The sequence below is a fragment of the Myodes glareolus genome, chromosome 2, assembly GCF_982192425.1.
Source record: "Myodes glareolus chromosome 2, mMyoGla1.1, whole genome shotgun sequence".
Classification (NCBI taxonomy): domain Eukaryota; kingdom Metazoa; phylum Chordata; class Mammalia; order Rodentia; family Cricetidae; genus Myodes; species Myodes glareolus.
Window position 1 is genome coordinate 12,136,736 of NC_142027.1, and position 20,995 is coordinate 12,157,730.

The following is a 20,995-nucleotide window of genomic DNA, read 5'->3' on the forward strand; positions in this document are numbered from 1 at the left end:
CAAGGTCTGTGAAAAATTTTGTTGGGATTTTGATGGGGATTGCACTGAATCTATAGATTGCTTTTGGTAGAATTGCCATTTTTACTATATTGATCCTCCCAATCCACGAGCAAATGGGACCTCCTGAAACTGAGAAGCTTCTGTAAAGCAAAGAACACTGTCATTAAGACAAAAAGGCAACCTACTGACTGGGAGAAGATCTTCACCAAGTCCACACCAGACAAAGGTCTGATCTCCAAAATATATAAAGAACTCAAGAAACTAGACTTTAAAATGCTAATTAACCCAATTAAAAATGGGGCACAGAACTGAACAGAGAATTCTCAACAGAAGAAGTTTGAGTGGCCAAAAGATACTTAAGGTCATGCTCAACCTCCTTAGCAATCAGGAAAATGCAAAACAAAACAACTCTGAGATACCATCTTACACCTGTCAGAATGACTAAAATAAAAAACACGAATGATAGCCTATGCTGGAAAGGATGTGGAGTAAGGGGAACACTCATCCATAGTTGGTGGAAATGCAAACTTGTGCAACCACTTTGGAAATCAGTGTGGCAGCTTCTCAGGAAACTAGGAGTCAACCTACCTCAGGACCCAGCAATTCCATTCTTGGGAATATTCCCAAGAGATGTCCAATCATATTACAAAACCATTTGTTCAATCATGTTTATAACAGCACTATTTGTAATAGCCAGAACCTGGAAACAACCTAGGTACCTCTCAATAGAAGAATGGATAAAGAACGTTTGGCACTTATACACTTTAGAGTTCTACTCAGCGGTAAAAAACAATGATATCTTGAATTTTGCATGCAAATGGATGGAAATAGAAAACACTTTAATGAGTGAGGTAACACAGACCCAAAAAGAGTAATATGGTATGTACTTACTAATAAGTGGATTCTAGCCATAAAAAAGGACATTGAGCCTATAATTCATGATCCTAGAGAAACTAAATGAGAAGATGAATCTAAAGAAAAACATATAGTTATCCTCCTGGATATTGGAAGTTGACGAAATTGCCAGGCAGGGGTTGGGAGCACAGGGGTGAGGGTGAGGTGGGGATAAGGGGAGATGGGGGGAGAGAAGGGAGAAGGGGAGGATGGGGCGAGCTTGAGGGAATGGGATGGTTGGGATAGAGGAGGGGTGGATGTGGGAGAAGGGAAGTATATATCTTAATTGAGGGATCCATTTTAGGGTTGGCAAGAGACTTGACTCTAGAGGGGTTCCCAGGTGTCCAAGGAGATGTCCCCAGCTTGTTCCATGAATAGCAGAGGAAAGGGTGCCTGAACTGGCCTTTTCCTATAGCCATACTGATTAATATCTTGCATATTACCATAGAACCTTCATCTGGTGATGGATGGAAATAGAAACAGAGACCCACACTGGAGCACTGGACTGAGCTCCCAAAGTCCTAATGAGGAGCAGAAGGACGGGAGAACGTGAGCAAGGAAGTCAGTACCGCGAGGGGTGCGTTCACCCACTGAGATGGTGGGACAGATCTAATGGGAGATCAGCAAGGTCAGTTGGAATGGGACTGATGGAGCATGTGATCAAACCGGAGTCTGCATATGGCTGACAGTGGAGGCTGACTGAGAAGCCAAGGACAATGGCGCTGGGCCTTGATTCTACTGCATGAACGGGTTTTGTGAGAGCCTTGTCTGTTTGGATGCTCACCTTCCTGTAGGGAACCCTGAGTGCTCTTTGGCCTGGAGAAGGAGGGGGAGGAGGAGTGGGGGAAGGGAGGGGAGGAAGTGGGAGGAGGGGAGGAGGTGGAAATTTTTAATAAAAATAAATAAATAAATAAAGAAAGAAAGAAAGAAAGAAGGAAGGAAGGAAGGAAGGAAGGAAGGAAGGAAGAAAAGGAAGGAAGGGAAGGAAGGAAGAAAGAAAGGAAGGAAGGAAGGAAGGAAGGAAGGAAGGAAGGAAGAAAGAAAGAAAGAAAGAAAGAAAGAAAGAAAGAAAGAGAAATAATGAAGACGGGAGAGCTTAGTGTATAAATATAACATTTTGAGGAGGAGGGAAAACCCAAAGGCAATGAGAAGCTGAGTGAGCACTGCTTTGGGGAGCGTTCCACTACTTGTGCTACCACATCCAAATAAATTCAGAAGCAACGTAAAGCCCCAGGCTTTGAACATTTCTTATGTTGCATGGCATTCTATGTTGTATTTCGGAACTTCCACTTTTATGAATAATATCAATTTAAAATACTTTTTTATTCAATGTTAGGGTAGAGACAGAAGATGTCTTACAGCTCATTTCGTTCTTCTGTCTCCCTCGAGCCAGTTACAAAGAAGCCTAAAGTGAGATACTAGTGTTCTCTTCAGCAGCACGTAGACGAAAATTAGAATGATACACTGAAGATTAGCATGGCCCCTGCATGAAGATAACACACAAATCTCATAAAGAACTCAGTGTGTGTGTGTGTGTGTGTGTGTGTGTGTGTGTGTGTGTAAACAGTTTTAAAAATGTCAGGTAGTGGTGGCACATGACGTTATTCCCAGCACTCGGGAGACAGAGGCAGGTGGCTCCCTATGAGTTCGAGTCCAGCCTGATCCAGAGAACAAGTTCCAGGACAGGCTCCAATGTGAAAAATAATGTGATATGATGAAAGGAGTGAAAGAATGATATATAGAGAGACACATTAGGCTCCACCAGCACCTGAACGTCACAACACCAGGACTCATCTGCAGTGGAAAATTCAGCACCAGTTGCCCTATTCATATAATTCCTCCTATTTTCTTTCTGCTTGGGGGCTGAAATAATCTGCACGGTATCTTAGAGGTTCACAGCCAACTGATGTGACTCTTCTCATGTGAAAGCAGTTCTAGCAGGAAAAGCAACGTGTTGAAGGACAGTTGTCCACTGCTGTGTTCTGTAATAGACACCGGAGAGGCATTAATAATGACTCGTAAGAATATTTACAGAAAGTCTCTAGGTTGACATCGAAGTGCAATTTTAAAAACCGAGGTGAGAGGCATAAAATAGTGACCAATACATCAGGGATACAAGAGAGAATGGGGTCTTTTAGCACCTGTCCCTGTCCTTGCTTACCTTCCCGAAGTCGGCACTGCTCGCAGATTAAATGCATCATTTTTACACATGTTGCAATTTTTTTACATGTTGTAATTTATTAATACACATGTTACTCTTTTTAATTTAATGGAGTCTGTAAGTCTGAAGCATAGATTTCCATTTTTGAGGACACACTGTCGGTTCTTAAGTTAAAATTAAAATCTTAAGAATTCCTGTAGCCTTACCTCAAAGGAGTGGAGCACACTATTTACTATGTGTAGTGCCTTGTAGCAACCACACCGATTATTCAAATGAAACCTTTCAACATGGCCATTCCATTTTGTCACCACAGACCAAATGTAGCTTCGGTTCAGAGCTACACCAAAATCAATGTTCGAAAAAAGGAAAGGACAAGCAAACCCCATTTGCTGGAAAATGTTATATATCTAATAGCAAAGAGGTTTTACAGCATGGGCAAAGGGCACGTGTTGCATAATCTTAGTCAATTAAGAAGCCACAATATTGACAAACTGGATTTCATTGATAGTACATGGGATAGAAACTGTTTAAGAAGGGGATTTCATGGAAGCTTCAGTTGCTTAGCAACCACTGACCCATGGGGACCACTTCGTTTTTTAGTCTAGAATAATAGGTCACCAAATGTCACCAGGATTACTGTGAGACTCACATAAGGAATTCTCCAAACACATCAGCGGAGATGTTGTCATCAGGGTCTGGCCTAACACTTAACACATATTTTTAGAAAAATGTACATAACACATATTTGGGGGAAATGATTCATTTAATAGATAGACCTCTTCTTTCTCAAGTGACAGTGTTGAGATAGGAAGTCATTCACCTTTGAAGAATGTGTGATCAAATCCTGAAGCATTTTTTTTTCAGAGTCAAAGAGTAGAAAAATATAGGCCCTTGCTTTATTTAAACCTTGTTAACCCTTTAATAAGTATGCTGTAGAATCCTGTGGAGCCATGAACTCTTGTTAATCGCCAACTGGCATATGAGAGTTTCCTAGCAACACTGAAATCACTATTCACTAAAACTATGGTCTACAGAAGTTGACCAATGGTCAGAGTAGTGATTACAGGTACTTTGAAGACTCAAAACAAACTTATTTTTGTATGAGCCTGAAGACACGAGCAGCTGTAGCTAAACAATGCAGTAATGAGACGTTCTGTGTTATTGTGTCAGACCGAGAGAAGGAAGAGTCTGGAGACGTCCCTAGCAGTCACCAGGGAAGATATAAAGAGTCCTCCAAATGCAGCCAGGCCATACCCACGCAACTACTTCTTGCTTGCACTCAGTCTCCATGTCTCTTCTGGGCTATCCTGGACTTTGCAGAGCTACCTCCCATAGGAACCACTGCTACATCCCTGTGACCCCTTCCATCGCCATCTGCTCCGATGATGTAAACCCGGCCTTCAGACATTACGTACCCAGCAGCTGCCAAGGCAATCTCTGGCTTCTGGACCATTGCCAGGACTCTTGTTGTGAAGCACCTTGCCGCGGCGAAGCTCCCAGCCATGAGCCCAAGACTTGCACTCCAGCTGGGAATCCCTCGGACTCCTGTGTGCCTTGCAATTCCCCATCTGCAAATCAAGTTGTGAGTGCCTGCGAAACTACCAACATCAGATCCAGACCCAGCAGCAGTCCCTGTACCGGGACCAAAGGGTATGTATCCAATTGCACCATCGCTACTCGACTTGCATCAAAAGCCTGCCAAACTCCTCAAAATGGCTCCTGCTTCATAGGGCAGTTTAATTCCTTCCCTAAGCATCACTGTGGTCTCGGCAGCGGTGGATATAGAAGCTACGGAAATTTTGGATTCATCGCTAATGGCTTCTCCCCGTCTTGTTACATTACCAATAGCTACCAACCCCCAAATTACCTTATGAGATATTGCCAGTATTCAAATTATGGGCCTTCAAGCTTCCCATCACGGGGCTACTTATGTAGAAATTTTCAGTCTCTGAGCTACATACCTAGTGCATTTCCACCTCTGAGATACTTATGCAGCAATAGAAGACCTCTGAATTGCTACTGATCGTCTTACAGCTTGCACGAGAGTTCTGGATAGGCTGATGAAGCAGACTCTACTCGGTTCTAAGGTCTCTATTATTCTGCTAAATTGACTTATTTATCTCTAGAAGGTTGTTGCACTGGCCTCAAGTGTAACCCTAGACCTGGTTAACCACGCAGTAGGTTAGTGCTCCCTGTATAAAAATCTGATTATGATGGTAGTGTTAGCTTTAAAACTCACTAGAATGGATTCACTGAAGAGACTCCACATGAAGGACAATCATCAACTCTTTTACTCTGGTTGTCACCTGCCTGACACTGTGGTGATTTTCTGTCTTGGTTTGATGGTTGATTTCAACAGTTTTTTCCAATTGTTCTGCTTTTTCTGTTTGTTTGTTTATTTTGTTTTAACTGCCTGATGAGCATCTTGCCAGAGAAGGGAGAAATAAAATTGCCTTAAACATCCTGAATGAAGCTATTTCTTCCTTTCCCTCCTGATTGAGTATAAGGATGAGCAAATATTAACAACAAGCATAGCGACTAAAGAGAACACCTCAGAAATTTACTCTTTCAAAGAATATACAAAGCCCAGGGTTGATTGACAGTTGGCCTTTGGCCTGGACACTTGGAAGAAACCCTCAGAAGTGACTGAAATACAGAAATTATATGACAAAACAAAGAAAAAATACTATTGCATATTGTCTATGACTCCCAGAATTTATCTATGTTCTGGATTCTTCTGTAATCCTGCTCTATTGAATTATGCAATTCTAATTCTAGAAAAATGCCTTGACTCTTGATTAATAAACACATTTCTATCTGGAAACCGTGTCTTTCCTTATTGTTCATGACACATTTGCTGATGTTTGGTCATTACTGAGCACAGTATGCGTACCACTGTTGGTTGCTAGTTTGGGGGGGTTGTTTTGGTTTGCTTTTTTAGAATTGGTTTATAATCTAAGTAAAAACTGTATAATCTAAGCAAAATTATAAAAAAGGTTCACTATGAAATACAGGTATTTTGTTTTTGTTTGTTTTCTTTCTAAAATATTTAATTTATCCATCTTGTAATGTCTGTGATTAAATTTTCAAATAAAGAAATTTGGTAGAAATGTTTGCAAATCAATTTAATAAAAAGTACTTATTTCTATATATACTGCATATGACAATAAAATATAGATACTATTGAGAAGCTCAGCAATTAAATAAGGAATCTCTTGAAAAGTAGTTTTGGCTTATAAACTTCAGAAAATGAAAATAAAACCTTCAATTTAGGTGGTAAAAATAATATAATCGATAGCCTAAGCATTTCTTTAAGTAAATGCTGAAACATGTTTAAAGGAAATGTTTTGTGGAGGTGAATGCAACAGGAGACTGGAATGTTTGAAAAGACCAATGGTACTGACAGCCAGTGTTTTATGGCTAGGGGTAAAACTTTAAGGTAGAATCCTTGCCTGGCCTGAAAGGCTTTGAATTTTACTTGTAGCACTTCAAAAATAGTTAATACCTGTCTTAGTTGGGGTTTCTGTGCAGAAACATCATGGTCATGACAACTTTTATAAATGAAAACATTTAATTGTGGTTGGTTCAGAGGTTTAGTCCATTGCCATCAAGGTGGGAAGTGTGGGAGTCTACAGGATAAACATGGTGTTGGAGAAGTAGCTGAGGTTCTACATCTGGATCTGCAGGCGTCAGGAAGTAACAATGACCTCAATGCCCACCCCCAGTGACACATTTCTTCTAACAATGCCATACCTACTCCAACAGTGCCACCCCTCCCAGGAGGACCTCTAGGAGTCCAGGAGTCTAGGGGTCGTTTTCATTCGAACTACCACAATGTCCAAAATTAAAACTTTCAAACTGTACACATGGGGTTAGTATTTCAACAGTCAGTGACTGCCTACTGTGTGCGGTGAAGGCTTCAGAGTATTAATGCCTTGATTTTGTTTGAATATATTAATTGGGAGATGATTTTCCTCATTCATGTGTGTGTCTTGAATTTTCCAAGAATCCTATCATAAGTTACAGAAAAATTACTATTCTTAGGAACCAAACAATGACTATATAGGACTCACTTTGTTCTTTTGACACAGCATAGGTGTTCAAGTACTTGAAAACAGTTTTGCGTGTGTTAGCTGAATGCTCAGTATCTTGACCAAATACGTATTCTTTCTCTACAAATTCTAAAGGCAAACCTATTCTTTGAGACATTAAACATGAGTCTTTGAGGTCATGAAGATTTAAGGGGATTGACTATTCTCAAGAATGGTTCAGATGAAACAAACATAATACTATATCAAACATTTAACAACAGACAACTTTCAAAGGAAGGGCAGATCATTTCTAACTGGAAAAATACTAGAACACTTTCTGAAAGAATTGTCCTTGGAGTGATGTCTGAATATTTAAGAGACGGGGTTGTAAGGACTCAAGGATGAATAAAGAAAGGTGAAGGGGCAAATTGATGTGAACCCAAGTGGCACTGTGTTTGACTAGAGGAAGGGTGCAAAAATATATCACCAGTGTGGAAAATGGAGAGAAAATATGGGCATTAGAGCAAAGATCTTGGATAAGAAAGGTTCTCTTAAGTAAAAGATAAGCTAATTATACAAGATTTATAAACATGACCTTGATAAAATTAAAAGTTCCTAATAATGGATGATATCATTTTAAAATTAGAAATAAAGGGAGGTGATGGAGCATGTGAGAATTTTTTGCTTATCACCTAAGTTTTCTGTAAACAGTAAGCCCAAAACAAATCTCTATTAATAAAGTGAAATAACTGAAAAAATAATACAAACAAATTCCTAAGATAAAATACATTGCATGTGCTCCAAAATTTACTTCCCTAACTATTTAATAGCTACAAAGTAAAAAAAAAAAACACACAAATGTCTTGATAAGAAACAGGCAAATAATGTGAATAGATAATTAATAAAAATACAAATTTCCTGTAAACTGTCTAGTGTGTTAGTCTTCATTAGTAATTTTTCATTATGAAAACAAGATATTCTTGCTAGCATCTCTTTGTCGAACATATATAAGTTGGTAATATGTTAAATTACAAATATCATTTTACAAGCAGCATATAGGGGTGGAGATCAGTAGAGTCTGTGAGGGTGTAAGGGCTGCAAAGGCACCAACTGAATGTTGGCACAATTCAACATCTTAAAGTGTCTCCTGGGAAAGTCTACTGCAGAGGACACACCTATGCCTACTTCACTTTGCTATTCAGGTTTTTTTTAATAGGGTGTCTTTGATTATACAGTCTATGCAGCCATAAAGTAGGATCTATTTTTTAATTACATGCAAAAAGCAAGTTGTTAAACCTAAATTTTACTTATGAATCTGCAATTCCAAATGTGAAATTCTCCCAAAGCAACAGTCCTTTGACTTAGATCCTTCCAGTACAATGGTTTCCAAAATTCATTGCTTTGTTTTCTGTAGACTTGCCTGCTGTCATTTGAAGTCCATGAATTCAATATGAAAATTCCAGAAAGAAACAACTGATAAGCTTTATGTTGAACAACAATATGAGTAATGAAATAAACTGTCACTCTGGCCTACTTGGGATATCAGTGATCTCACTGTCTGACAAATCTGTGCGGTGCAGTGACCTTCTTGTTAGTCAGGACCCACCTTGATTGTCAGACTATCAGAGCATTGCAGAACTTAGCCTCCCTAAACACAAGAGCGATGGAAGAATTTTCTTAGTGTATGTTCTTGTGGTTATGTATTAATGATATCAATGATTTATAAATTAAATTTTGACATTAATATGTAACTGTAATGAAATATATACTAATTACTGTATCTGGTGTTTCCTGAAGTTTTAGGCACCTCCTGGAAGTCCTGGAGTTTAACCCCATAGGTAAAGTAGGTCTATTGTATTCTTTCCAGCCCTCTGCAAGTCTCCAGACACTGCCAAATAAAACAAAACTCCAATCTATTTCATTAAAAAATCATGTAAGAAGAAATAAATGAAAAATCAATCTATGAGAAATTATCAACCAAAGTATACCCTAGTCATAACACATAAGTATTTTATAATTAAAAGTATTTTATGATTAAAAGCAGTGGTTTACAGCAGTACAAGTTATTATGTTAAAAGGCAAACTTTACAATAAAAATGAAGAGCAATAACAATGCATGATGTGGCATATTTATACCACATAAATAAACATTCCTCTCTATAATATATATTTCATCTAATTAATATAGTACATATTGTAATATAATCTACAAATTAGAACCAACTAACATGCAGCAAAAGTAAAGACTTGTCAACGTTGGGAAGAATTTCCAAAATAAGGGTTGAAGATTCAGTAAGAAAGAATGTCATTATAATTTAAAAACAATGGAAAAGAGTATTGAGAAATAAAGTTGATTGCTTCCTTTGAATGGAGAGAATATGTAATCACCAGCACTCTATGCCATACTTTTAATGACAATATATAATACCAAAGGGAAATAGGTCCCCGTTACCTACAGTGAAATGCCTTCTAGAAAATCCCAATATGCAATAATTCATTGAGATTTGCCAAGGTGAATTATATCTAAGCATAGAATACATAAAAAATCATTTGCCGTGCCTTTTTATAGCATGGTAAATACAAACATAATGGTATACATCCTATCTCTGCCCTGAGATGAGAGTTCAAAGGCAACCTGGTTAAATAGTGAGATTCTACATTAGTTAGAGAGTAAAAGTATGCTTGTGTCAAATATATTTTTTGAGAAATAAAGATCAAAAATCTATACTGATTTTTTTGAGAAAAGAATATTACTTTAAGTACAAAATTCGTCCTATCCAGGAATAATTCTAGTGCAAATAATAAATTTGTCAGAATTGCAAGTTTGGATAGTAGGCTATCATCTAGAATGTAACCACTGAGAATGGAAAGTTTATAACATGCTAATAAAGAGTCTGTTCTATCTTGTTACTATGTATCTTTGCTGGCTGGTTTCTAAGGGCTAGACATCTTTATTTCAATGAATTTCTCTCACGTTGGGTAACACAGGGGACCTCTGTCATGTTTGAAAAGAATTGTGTGCAGTATGAATAACGTCAAGCATTTCTTGTCAACTGAAAGATGAGAAATATGAAAAGTGCTTATTTGTTCACATATTGTAAGGCAAAGAGATCATATTTGATCTCGAGTATTAATTCTAAATCAATACATTAATGCTTACACAAGTCAAACTGCCACTCAACCCTCTTACAGAGTGTGGTCTTTATGGACTGAGGGCTTCCTAAGAATTCAATCAAGTGGTGTATGAACTACTGTAAACAGACAGAAAACTCAGTAAAGTTAACAGCTTTGGTTCTATAGGGGGTGTGATGAGAAAAGTAGTTACTCAATTAGTTGGGACGCTAGAACCACAATCCCTATTCCTTTTGTTTCAGTCTACAATGTAGGATTTTCTCTAATGTTATCTTTCATGCATAAGATTATATTTTCCTGAACACTGACGGATTTTCTCAAACCCTGTATTCAGACCAGCTCCTTAGAAGTGAACCAAACTTTATGACAGATATATGTGATGATAATTGAGTACCTTTCATTCATCACATACACGTTGCCTAAGAGGCAGTCCTAATGCTGTCATTGGGAGTATAATTGAAAATCTCTGACAATGTTATTGAATTCTACAGTTTGAATTCATTTGCTTTAATGCACGTCTGCAACCTGACATCCTTCAATAATGAAAACAATGGCACACACTAAACCTGCAATGTCTTTCCATTCCAAAATAAATATAAATAGAAATTTTTCCAGACAGTTAGGACAGACTGAGGGGCCAATGACAATGGCACTGGGATTTGTCTCTACTGCATATACTGGCTTTTTAGGATCCTATTCTCTTTGGATGTATAACTTTCTCAACCTGGATATAGTGAGGAGGGCCTTGGACTTCTCACAGGACAGGGTGCCTTGCCCTCTCTTAAGATTGAAGGGGGATGGAAGGGAGGGTGTGTGGAGGGAATGGGAGGGAAGTGGGAGGAGGAGAGGTAGTGGGAATTTGGATTGATCTTTTTAAGTAATGTAATAAAAATAATAATACTAAAAAGAAAGTTTGTCAGAACCCTAGTGACTTGTTTACTAGTGTATATCAATAGTTCATAACTTAAGGGAAGATTCTGAGCACTCAAAAATAACAAGTCCATACAGATAAGTTCTATGAAATACAACCAAAATGTGTTCATTATAAAATGAGTTCATTGTATATAGTAAATCACACAAGAACACTTCATTCTCACACTTTTTTCCTGTGAATTGCAAAGTGAATTGAACATGAAATTGTGAAATAGTCACACAATATAAACATGACTTTATTTTTTTAATCTAATGTTATAAAAAGAAATAGATGATGAAACAAGTACATGAAGTAAGCGAGAATGAAATACTATGTCCAATACTTCCTCCAAAACCAGATTGTGCCATTTGCTTCTCTGATGATGCCTTGAAGAAGGAAAATTGAGCCTGCCGGCAGTGGCACATACCTTCAATACCAGCACTTGGGAGGTAGAAGCAGGCAGATCTCCACAAGTTGGAGATCAGTCTCGTCTACAAGAGTAAGTTTTAGGACAAGCTAGCTAGGACTGTTACATAGAGAAACCCTGTTTCAAAAAAAACCAAAAAGAAAGAAAATTGAAGGTAAGAAAACAAAACAAAACAAACAAATAAACCAAAAGCAGTGTTTGTGCATGCAATCTTTCTTTCCAGGCAAAGAATTTCTCCTAAGGTACCAAGCCATGAGAATTTACACTCTATAGTAAGTAAAGAAAAGAGGAACAAATGCATGGAAGCATCAAATGGGAGTAATATTTATGAATAAAAAACATTTAAAATCTGGTTTCAGACTACAGTCAAAGTACTTTTAAAGATATCTTTGTAGAACTGCAAAGAAAATGGGCATCTAATCCTGTGTATATTTGATATAAATTGTCTATGACAGAAATCAACAAATACAGATTATCAAAAGACAAACATGAACTTGAAATAACAAAGTCTATAATTTCACCTTTGGAACACAGGGTATATATTATTGCCACCAGCTAGAAGGATCACATGAAAATAGTGAGAGAGGTAAGAAGGGTGATGTGGTAGTTCCCTCTGTGTGCTATGATTTCCATTAATGAATAAAGAAACTGCCTTTGCCTGCTGATAGGGCAGAACTTAGGTAGATAGGGAAGACAGAACTGAATGCTGGGAGAAAGAAGGGTGGAAGCAGGGAGAAGCCATGGATCTTCCACCTGAGACAGATGCCGGTTAGAATCTTTGCCAGTAAGCCACTGCCACGTGGAGATACACAAATTAATAAAAATGGGTTAAATTAATATAAGAGTTAGCCAGTAAGAAGGTAGAGCTAATTGGTCAAGCAGTGATAAAATTAATACATTTTCTGTGTGGTTATTTCGAGGCTAAGCTAGCCGGCCAGCTGGGACAAACAAGCAGGCCCTCATCCTACAAAGGGAGAAGTAAGTGGGTCAAAGGTTAAAAAGTGAGACCTAATAGAAGAGAAATGGCAAGATTAAAAGGGGGAAGAGCTGAAAAGTAAGGGACAAAGATTATCTTCCAGAAACACTTCTTGTCCCTATGCACGAAGTATTAATTTGAAGACTTACATCCTGAATACTAAAGTTAAATTAAACCAACATGAAATTAAAGAGGCCATCAACTCTAAACTAATAAATGTTATCCTACCCTGGGACCTCTTTGATATGATGGACCACATCTAACACTCAGAATTCTGTCTCCTATAAACTCATTAATATATTTTGTGGATATTATCATGGTACCACATTAGAATAATGAGTATGCTAACACTGTGTATAACTGAGAATGTGTTCATGTGCTTATAGTTGTGTATATACACTCACATGGGGATGGCAACCCCTTTTATTGTATAATCGTGATTCTTAAGCCAATGTATATATTTGGAAGGCCTAGTTATATTGCTCAGGAGGGAATATTTATTTCTTTTTAAATTGTCTTTTTAATACTTGGTTAGAATAACCAATTATGTCATACCTCCATGGATGAAGTTCTTGAAAATGAAAACAGACCTCATCAGAACACTTTTTCCCATTCTTGTTTGTGCAAAAGATTTTAGTATAACTGCAATTAGCCTGAGGCAAAGAACATCTACATTCCTTGTTGCTTTCAGACAAAATACAGAATGTTATTAATAGAAACATAACCTGAAGCTCTAGCATGCTAGTGACTGATATGACAGCTCTGTTGGACAGAAATAGTTATACACTTCATAGAAACAGTCCCTGTTTATTCCAAAGTGAAAAGAAACTCATTGGCAAAAAGAGTCCCTTATTCACCTCAATTCAAAGCCCAAGAGAGGCAGCTTCAATCAGCCCCTTCGGTGGGAGGGCAAGTTATAGTGACAGTCACCGGGCAGAACATTATCCAGAAGTACACAGAGAAACAATGAGTCTATGCAATGAAGTGTTCACCAGGCACAAAGGCAGCTCACATCTTTCTTCTCCAGGCTAAACTCAAGGCTCAGTGTTATTCTTTCTATTTCAACGCAGGTCCGCATCATCTGTTACTCAAATTGATTCTTTTGGTGACTACTAAGCAACACTTCAGGAAACCAACACCCATTTCCCAAGTTTCATAACTCTACGTATGGAAACGTGTCAGTAATATCTGTGCAAGAACTTTTAGAAACACCAGGGCAACCTGATCTAATGTGGGCTATTAAAGGCAGAGAGGCTTCATAGTCACCATCAAAACAAGGGTGAGAATCTGATCTCAAGGAGAGTCTCTTGCCCTTTGCATCCTGGGAAAAAAGAACAGAAAAGCAATTAAGCAGAGTGGTTCGGGTGAATGTGTCCAAACTACAGACTGCTAAATGGGTTCACATGAACATTTTCTGTGTAAATGATAAAAAATTATGTGCTGGTGGTGACCTGATAGACAGACACATTTGTGGGATGTGGACGTTGTACGGTTACTCCCTGAGCCAAGTTAAACAACTGGTCGGCAACAAAGAGGGCGACACCTGATAACAGGGTGACTTGACTTGGGACGAGGAGACCATTCTCTAGCACTGGAACTCACTATGGAGTTGTGAGGCCAAGAGTGTGACAGATGTCCTCTGTAAGTCTTAGTTCCCTGCCACTGAAACAAGGAAGCAGACCGTAATGAGCATGTAAGCCTCTGCAATAGGAGGATTTGCTCATTCTGGCACAACATGTGTGGAAATTATTTATAGTGTTTAACTATGCCTCCTCCTGCGTGTTCCTCTTTTCCCAAAGTGCTTATCAGGATACACCCAAGCCTAGCCAATGTCTTTTAATGATACAGGCACATTTTAATTTCATGTCGCAAATAAACTATTAAATTGTGAGTGACGCATTTAGTTCGGTTACACCTTAATTATTCAACTGCCAATGGGTGTAATGGAAGCCATATTCCTAACTTACATACTTCCTTAAGACATGGCACTTGGGCGGCTGTGTGTTTGTGTTTCGGGGATAGACAAACAAAGCAAGTGCCATGAGAAGCATTATATTTGCAGTTCCTCCTGGAGCTAATTTCCTGAAGAAGCTGCAAATAGCAATCATTTCAGCTCAGAGACTCCACCCGCTTCTAAAGAGCAAGTGCCTGAGTACAGTAGTAAAAACCTGCCTGGGCCCCGAGGCCGTATCGTTAAAGTGCTTTCCGAGACACAAGCCCCTGTCTGGAGATCTGATTTCATAACCGAAAACACTAAACGCCATAATAAGGTAATAATAAGGTACTCGCTAACGACAACCATTTAATCTCTGCAACTTATTACACTATTAAAAGACTAGAATAAAACTTCCTGATGCTGCTTCACCAGCAGTTTGCTAACTAGATTTGGGTTGTGTTCGGATCCGGACTATTCTCCACGGTGTTTGAGAAAGATTATGAAGTTATATCGTCTTTCTTGAGCCAAGGGGTGGGGGAGCTCTAGAGATAGTGGCTATTTATTTCTAAAGTGATAAAATAAAAAAGAAAACACAAAGAAAGGACATGCAAACGGCTAGCTCATTCTTAGAAACCTGAGGTACGCAGTGAATAGGAAGTTCACGGTCGCCAGGCGCCAGAATGCAAACCGATCCAAGAGGCAGGTAGGAAATCATAGAAGGTCTTTGGTCGATTGTTTTTAAATGCTGCAGTCTCTTATGGACTAAGAAGAAACAACATGGGGAACTGTTCTTCAGTTGCACTAATGTCTGTGAGAATTAGAATTGCTAAACAACTCTGGAGAATGATAATTCAATATAAGGCAAGGGGATATAGTTTTCTCTTCTACCTCTTCTCCTTACATGAAAAGAACAAAAAGTCAAAGAAGCATCTGGTCCCATCTACGCTGCCTGTTCCCTCGATACCTTCAAGGCCCCCATCAATAGACTTTCGCAGGAAGGCACTGGCAGAGAAGAAAGACAGTTTTCAGAATCTTGGCCAGAACTTGCCAAAGCCTATTCCAGAACGACAGGTTTAAAATGAAGAAACCATCGCTTCGTGTCCTTCACTGTATGCTACACACTTCTTTTTCATTTTCGACTTTAACTGGGAAATCATAAGCACATATAATAGTATTGCTCATAGAGACAAGATTTTTTTTTCATAATGTTTTTTCTCTTTCTTTGTAATGCTTCAAAGACCCACGCTGTACATCACCTCTCCATCACTGTGTCTGAATAGAAATTTTTGGGTGAGTTTTAGGACATTCATCATGGTAATCCCTTGCTGATGAATGATAGCATCATTTCAATGAAAAGCACCATATTTCAAAAGCAAGGCTAGTCCATTGCTAAAAATAAGCAAGCAAACAAACAAACAATTTAGGTAGCAACTCAGAGAAGGATGGCATAAACCATCAGCTAGTGAAGCTCCCATGTTATAACTTCCCTGTATTTCTCTACAATTCCTGAAACATTTATTCTTTTTTTGGGGGGGGGGTCTAAGTCTCTGTGTAGCCCTAACTGTCCTGGAACTCCCACTGTAGACCAGGCTGGCCTCAAACATACATAGATCAGTCTATCTCTGCTTCCCAAGTGCTGGGATTAAAGGCTTGCACCACCATGCGCAGCTGAAACATTTATTCTTACAATAACTTGTCTGAATTTGTTGGCCCAAAGGAAAATATCCTCTTTCCTTAACAAGTTCAAAGTAACTGAAAAATAAGATGAAGTAAGCAAAATAAACTGTTTGCTTATTCTATAAAAGTGCCTACTCTTAAAGACAGGAGCTTCTCTGTAGGAAAGAGATGGTCCTGCTATTAACTTCAGAAACAAATATATTGAATTATTTCTGCAGACTTGCTATGAAATTTCAACACCCAAGATGATGCTATTAAAGTGTCGAGGACTATGGAGATAAATATATCACAGGAGGCTGTCTTGCATGGAATTAGTAACAAGTATTAAGGAGGCTGCTTTGACCCTCACAAGATGTCAGAAGTTTGCAATCAGGACATGAAAATCAGATACTAATTCTACCTGTACCTTCATCTTCCGTAGCCCAGACTTCAGAACTATGAATAATAATTCGTTCTTCTTAACAATATATTTAATCTTGTCAGTTTTCCCATACCAGATGTACTACTATGACTAATATGACTACATCTGTTAGTGTAGGTGTATATGTGAACATATTTACCAAATACATGCATGAAAACTTGTCTTTGAGGCAAGCAGCAAGTAATCTTCTGTCAGTTTTGGAGTGTGCACTAAGAAAACTACAGAAGACAGATACATCTTACATCCCTCAGCATCATCCATTGTAACATGGTTGGAGAAGAACAGGGATGGCACTGAAAGCTTTGGAAAATAGGTGATTTTGTCTATGTATGGGAAAATGATAAGTTTTGGGGAAAGAATCAGGGGCAGAAATAGAAACAAAAGGAAAAAAAAGTCAGGGACATTGATTTATTTTTGGACTACTCTTGTTTCTTAATGCCCTGGAAGCATCATCACCTGTCCCATAGCAAGAGGATTCAGCAGCCATAGCCTGAAACCTTCATAGAAGCCAACGGAACATAAAAGTCAAAACCAGCTAGAGAATGTCTTGTCATATTCAGTCACAGCTGATTAAAACAATAGGTCAAATTGTGTTCAGGGGAGGATGTGACCTTTCGTCATTTTTTGAGTTTGATTTCAGAATTATAAATAGGAATTTGGGCACCATTATGGAAAAGTATTAAATCTTGAGAGTTGTTATGAATTGTACAAAATCCTCTACATCACTGTGAAATGCCGTGGATGCTGTCAGCCTGCTCAAACACCCAAGGGAAACTCAAGATTTAATTCAGGAATATATACAGTCATCCATCCCTCTGTTTTTCTTAAACACACACAGTAGTCACAGAGTGCGAAGAATTGCCTATCCCACTTAACTAAACCATGTTTGCACTGACTGGCTGGTTTGCTTTCTGGCATCTCAAAATTCTGTGTAAAATTTGCCACTCCAAGATCTTTATCATAGACGTTGAGTGAATGAATTCTCTAGTGTCACTTAAATTTAGCAATGATTTTCACCTTATGTCTGTGCTCAAAGTCTAAGAATGGGCGCCTACAGCAAAGAAAACAATTTCAGAAGCAGATTACACTATAGAAAAGCAGCTCAAAGGCCATCAAGCCTAGAAACCTTGGTTTCCTGACCCTAATGATGGAGGCGAAACTCCAGCTCCAGGAAATCACAGATGTGTGTGGCTTGTCTTATGGGTCAGCAATTTTGGAAATGATTACCCTAAACCCTTCCAGGAATCTCTGTCCCTTTGGAGGAATGTATGTTTCAAACGAGATAGATGCCTTTAATTTTTCATTTCAGGATACAGTATTAATAATGACAAATCATCTTAAAATGATAAATAATTCTATTAAATAAGTATAATTCATTTAGGATTATTCCATGATGACTGGAAAGAGTAATTTCAAACTGGAGGAAGAGGTGGTCATTAGAGGCAGAGAAGTGAGGAAAGTTGCAATGTGGGACTACACCACTTGACAAATTATTCATGGCTAGCCCATTCACTTGTTTTCCGTGTGTCTGGAACTTGGGAAAAAAATATTTGCTTTCAACACTTTTGCCTTGGTAATTCAAAGCCTCACTTTCATCTATTGCTGGATCTTTGTTTTCTCAGATTCCCCTTCTTGGTGAACAAATGTTTACTGCACACATGCATCACATTAGAGTGACTGCAAGAGAAGGCAGAGGCACCGTCTACGAAGTTTTGTCTGTCTCCAACAGTATAAAACTGGTCACACTGGATAATGAGAAAACATGATTAAAGTCTTCATGTAGGTTTAGTTTTATAGCTATAATACAGAGAAAGATCAAACTTTTGTAATGTGAAGGGGTCTAAAATACTGAACATCTCACACATATCTTAATGTATAAAAATTTATTTATGTTTCTTTTGTTTTTTAATACAGAATGCTATTCCATTGGTTTGATTCATTTAACATTTTCCCATACTTATCAAAGGTCTACTTTTGCATGTGAAATTTTAAGCATGGTTTTCATTCTTTCTATTCATTTAAGACAGCCTTTCTATATAACTCAGGAGAGTTCTGAACTTACTAAGAGCTTAGGTTAGTCTTGCTGCAATTTTTCTACTTCAGAATTCTAAATGCTGTAATTGCAGGAATGCACCACTCCACTAGGCCTGCAGTTTACTATCCAAGAGCAGAGACATATAACACAGGTTTTCTTTTATTCTATACTAACAATAAGTAAGCATTCAATCTTGAAGCTGAAACACATATTTCATCCTTATTTGTATTTCTTTCCCATTTTTATTTCATTATTATTGTATTTATTTTGATTTGGGGTATACAAGTCTGAATGACAGACAGAAACAGAGACACAGAGAGAAAGCACATAGAGGTTAGTGGGAAACTTACCTGAATTGGTTTACTCTACTTACAAAAGAATCCCCTGGGCTTATTAACAAGTGTTATTATCTGTAAAGCCATCTCACCAAGCAAACATTCCTTGCTTAATAGTATTAACCAGGGTTATGTTTTCACTCTAGGTATCTCCGTTAAATAAAGCTTCAGAATTCCAGTAAAGTAGCCTGAGTTTGGAATACTGTGATTCAAAAGAAGAGTTTTTAGGTATATTTATTTCATTTTATGTGTGAGTGTTTTGCTAGATGTATGTATGTGTATCATATCTGTGCTTGGTTCCCTCCAAGGTCAGAGGAGCTGTGAGCCACTATGTGGGTATGGAGACCTGAACTCAGCTCTTCTGCAAGGACAAATACTTTTAATCATTGAGCTATCTGTCTAACTCACAGAGGTAGAAAATGTCAGATACATTATTTTTATCAACCCTATCTTCCTCCGTGTCTTCACATGGATCCCAGTCTTTGCACTTGATGAATTAAAATAGTGCTGGGGAGCAGTTATAAACCATGCATTTGACTAAAGAGAGGCTGCCCTACTTTACTGATGATGTCTGTTCAGGCTACACTAAGAAGAGTCACAGGTTCCGCTTGACTTCATCAGTGGCAGAAGAGTCAAGACCTCTCTAATTATTTCCTAGCCCTAGGAAAGGGGCCAGATTTAAGAACTCTGTCCATTTGCAAAACATCCAAGAGATGGAAAAACATCCAATCTGGAAGATGCCAATGAGCATGTCAGAGAGTAGACCATAGGATCTCTTGAAATCCTTCCAACTTTTCTTCCCAGAACCTGTAAGGATTCAATATTTAAAAAACAAAGACTTTTTGGAAATAGTTTAATCCAGATAATATTTATGATAGAGTCGATTCATGTCCAGATTGATGTTTGTCTCAATGTAGCAATGTTCTAGTGAGTGGATAAGTAGCAAGAACGGCCAAATCAGAATTTAAAATTGAAACACAAACACACCACGGAGAGTAATTCAGAGGTCAGGTATAAGGATGACATAATGCCCTGTTTCTGTGGCCCCAGTCTCTTTGGGAAGGAAAGAAAGATACTTTGCATAATTCCTCAAATGGAAGCATGCCTCTGCCTTTCTAAATATGCACACATATTCCAGCAGGGGGCAATGATGAGCCTACCTTGTTGGTGTAAGTTGGACAGGATGTGTCCCTCTGTGCCAAGCACGGGATATGAAGAACAGAGAAATGTTCTATTTGATCAAGAATAGAATGATGGTTTACAGTGAAGGTGAGAACTTTGAAAACTGAAATACCTGGAAAATAGAGATAAAGTTTGTTTGGGAGGCTAAGAATATGAGAATGTAGACTTGTGTTTTTTAGTTTTGGGACATAGAAGTCTCTTAGAGAAAAATGTTAATATCTAAATAATTTGATTAGATTTGCTTCTGATCACACAAAATATGCCCATGTCAGAAATTTTAAGCAATAACTCTTAGCCAAATTCTGGAAATAAAATACAAATATAATTGAGTATATGGATTTAAAACATGTATTAAATTTATCCATAGGTACACTTAATTTTCACAAATTCAACAACTTGGCTTTAGCATAAAATTATAAAACACTTAGGGACCACTGTGTGAAGATGTTCATTGCTAAAGCTGATGACTTAACTAGAATCCTCAGGACTCAACTTGGAAGAAGAGAAGGACTTCCCTCGATTTATCTTTTCACCTCCAAACTTGAGCTGGGTGTGCATGCGTACACCCATGCACACACAAAATGAATGAATGTGTGAATGAATGAATAAACATATAATTTAACTTTTAAATTATAAAACATTTAAAATATGAACATACAAGCTTGGAATGTAGCTCAGTGCTACAAGACACTAGATTTAATCCCATGTACTGAAAACCAAATCAAACCAAACCACCACTTAAGGTGAAACCAAAAAGCAATCCAAACTAAGTAGCTACTCAACTGTCAACAAACACAAAGTATAACCAAGTCAGCCATGCACAATTTGTGATGGCTTATTGTGCAAATACTGAAATTTGTTTTCCTATTGTGGAA

General features: G+C 38.1%; 1 protein-coding gene and 1 non-coding gene across 2 annotated transcripts; both read left to right on the forward strand.

The window, feature by feature from the left end:
* The first annotated feature begins 2,315 nt into the window (after positions 1 to 2,315).
* LOC125393012 (U6 spliceosomal RNA) lies at positions 2,316 to 2,423 on the forward strand. The gene has a single exon (XR_007229676.1). It is a non-coding gene; the product is annotated as a U6 spliceosomal RNA (small nuclear RNA).
* A 1,911-nt stretch (positions 2,424 to 4,334) lies between these two features.
* Positions 4,335 to 5,879, forward strand: Krtap24-1 (keratin associated protein 24-1). The gene has a single exon (XM_048422488.3). It carries the CDS (start codon positions 4,344 to 4,346, stop codon positions 5,076 to 5,078), a length of 735 nt encoding a protein of 244 aa, XP_048278445.1. The 5' UTR covers positions 4,335 to 4,343; the 3' UTR covers positions 5,079 to 5,879.
* The last annotated feature ends 15,116 nt before the right edge of the window (positions 5,880 to 20,995 follow it).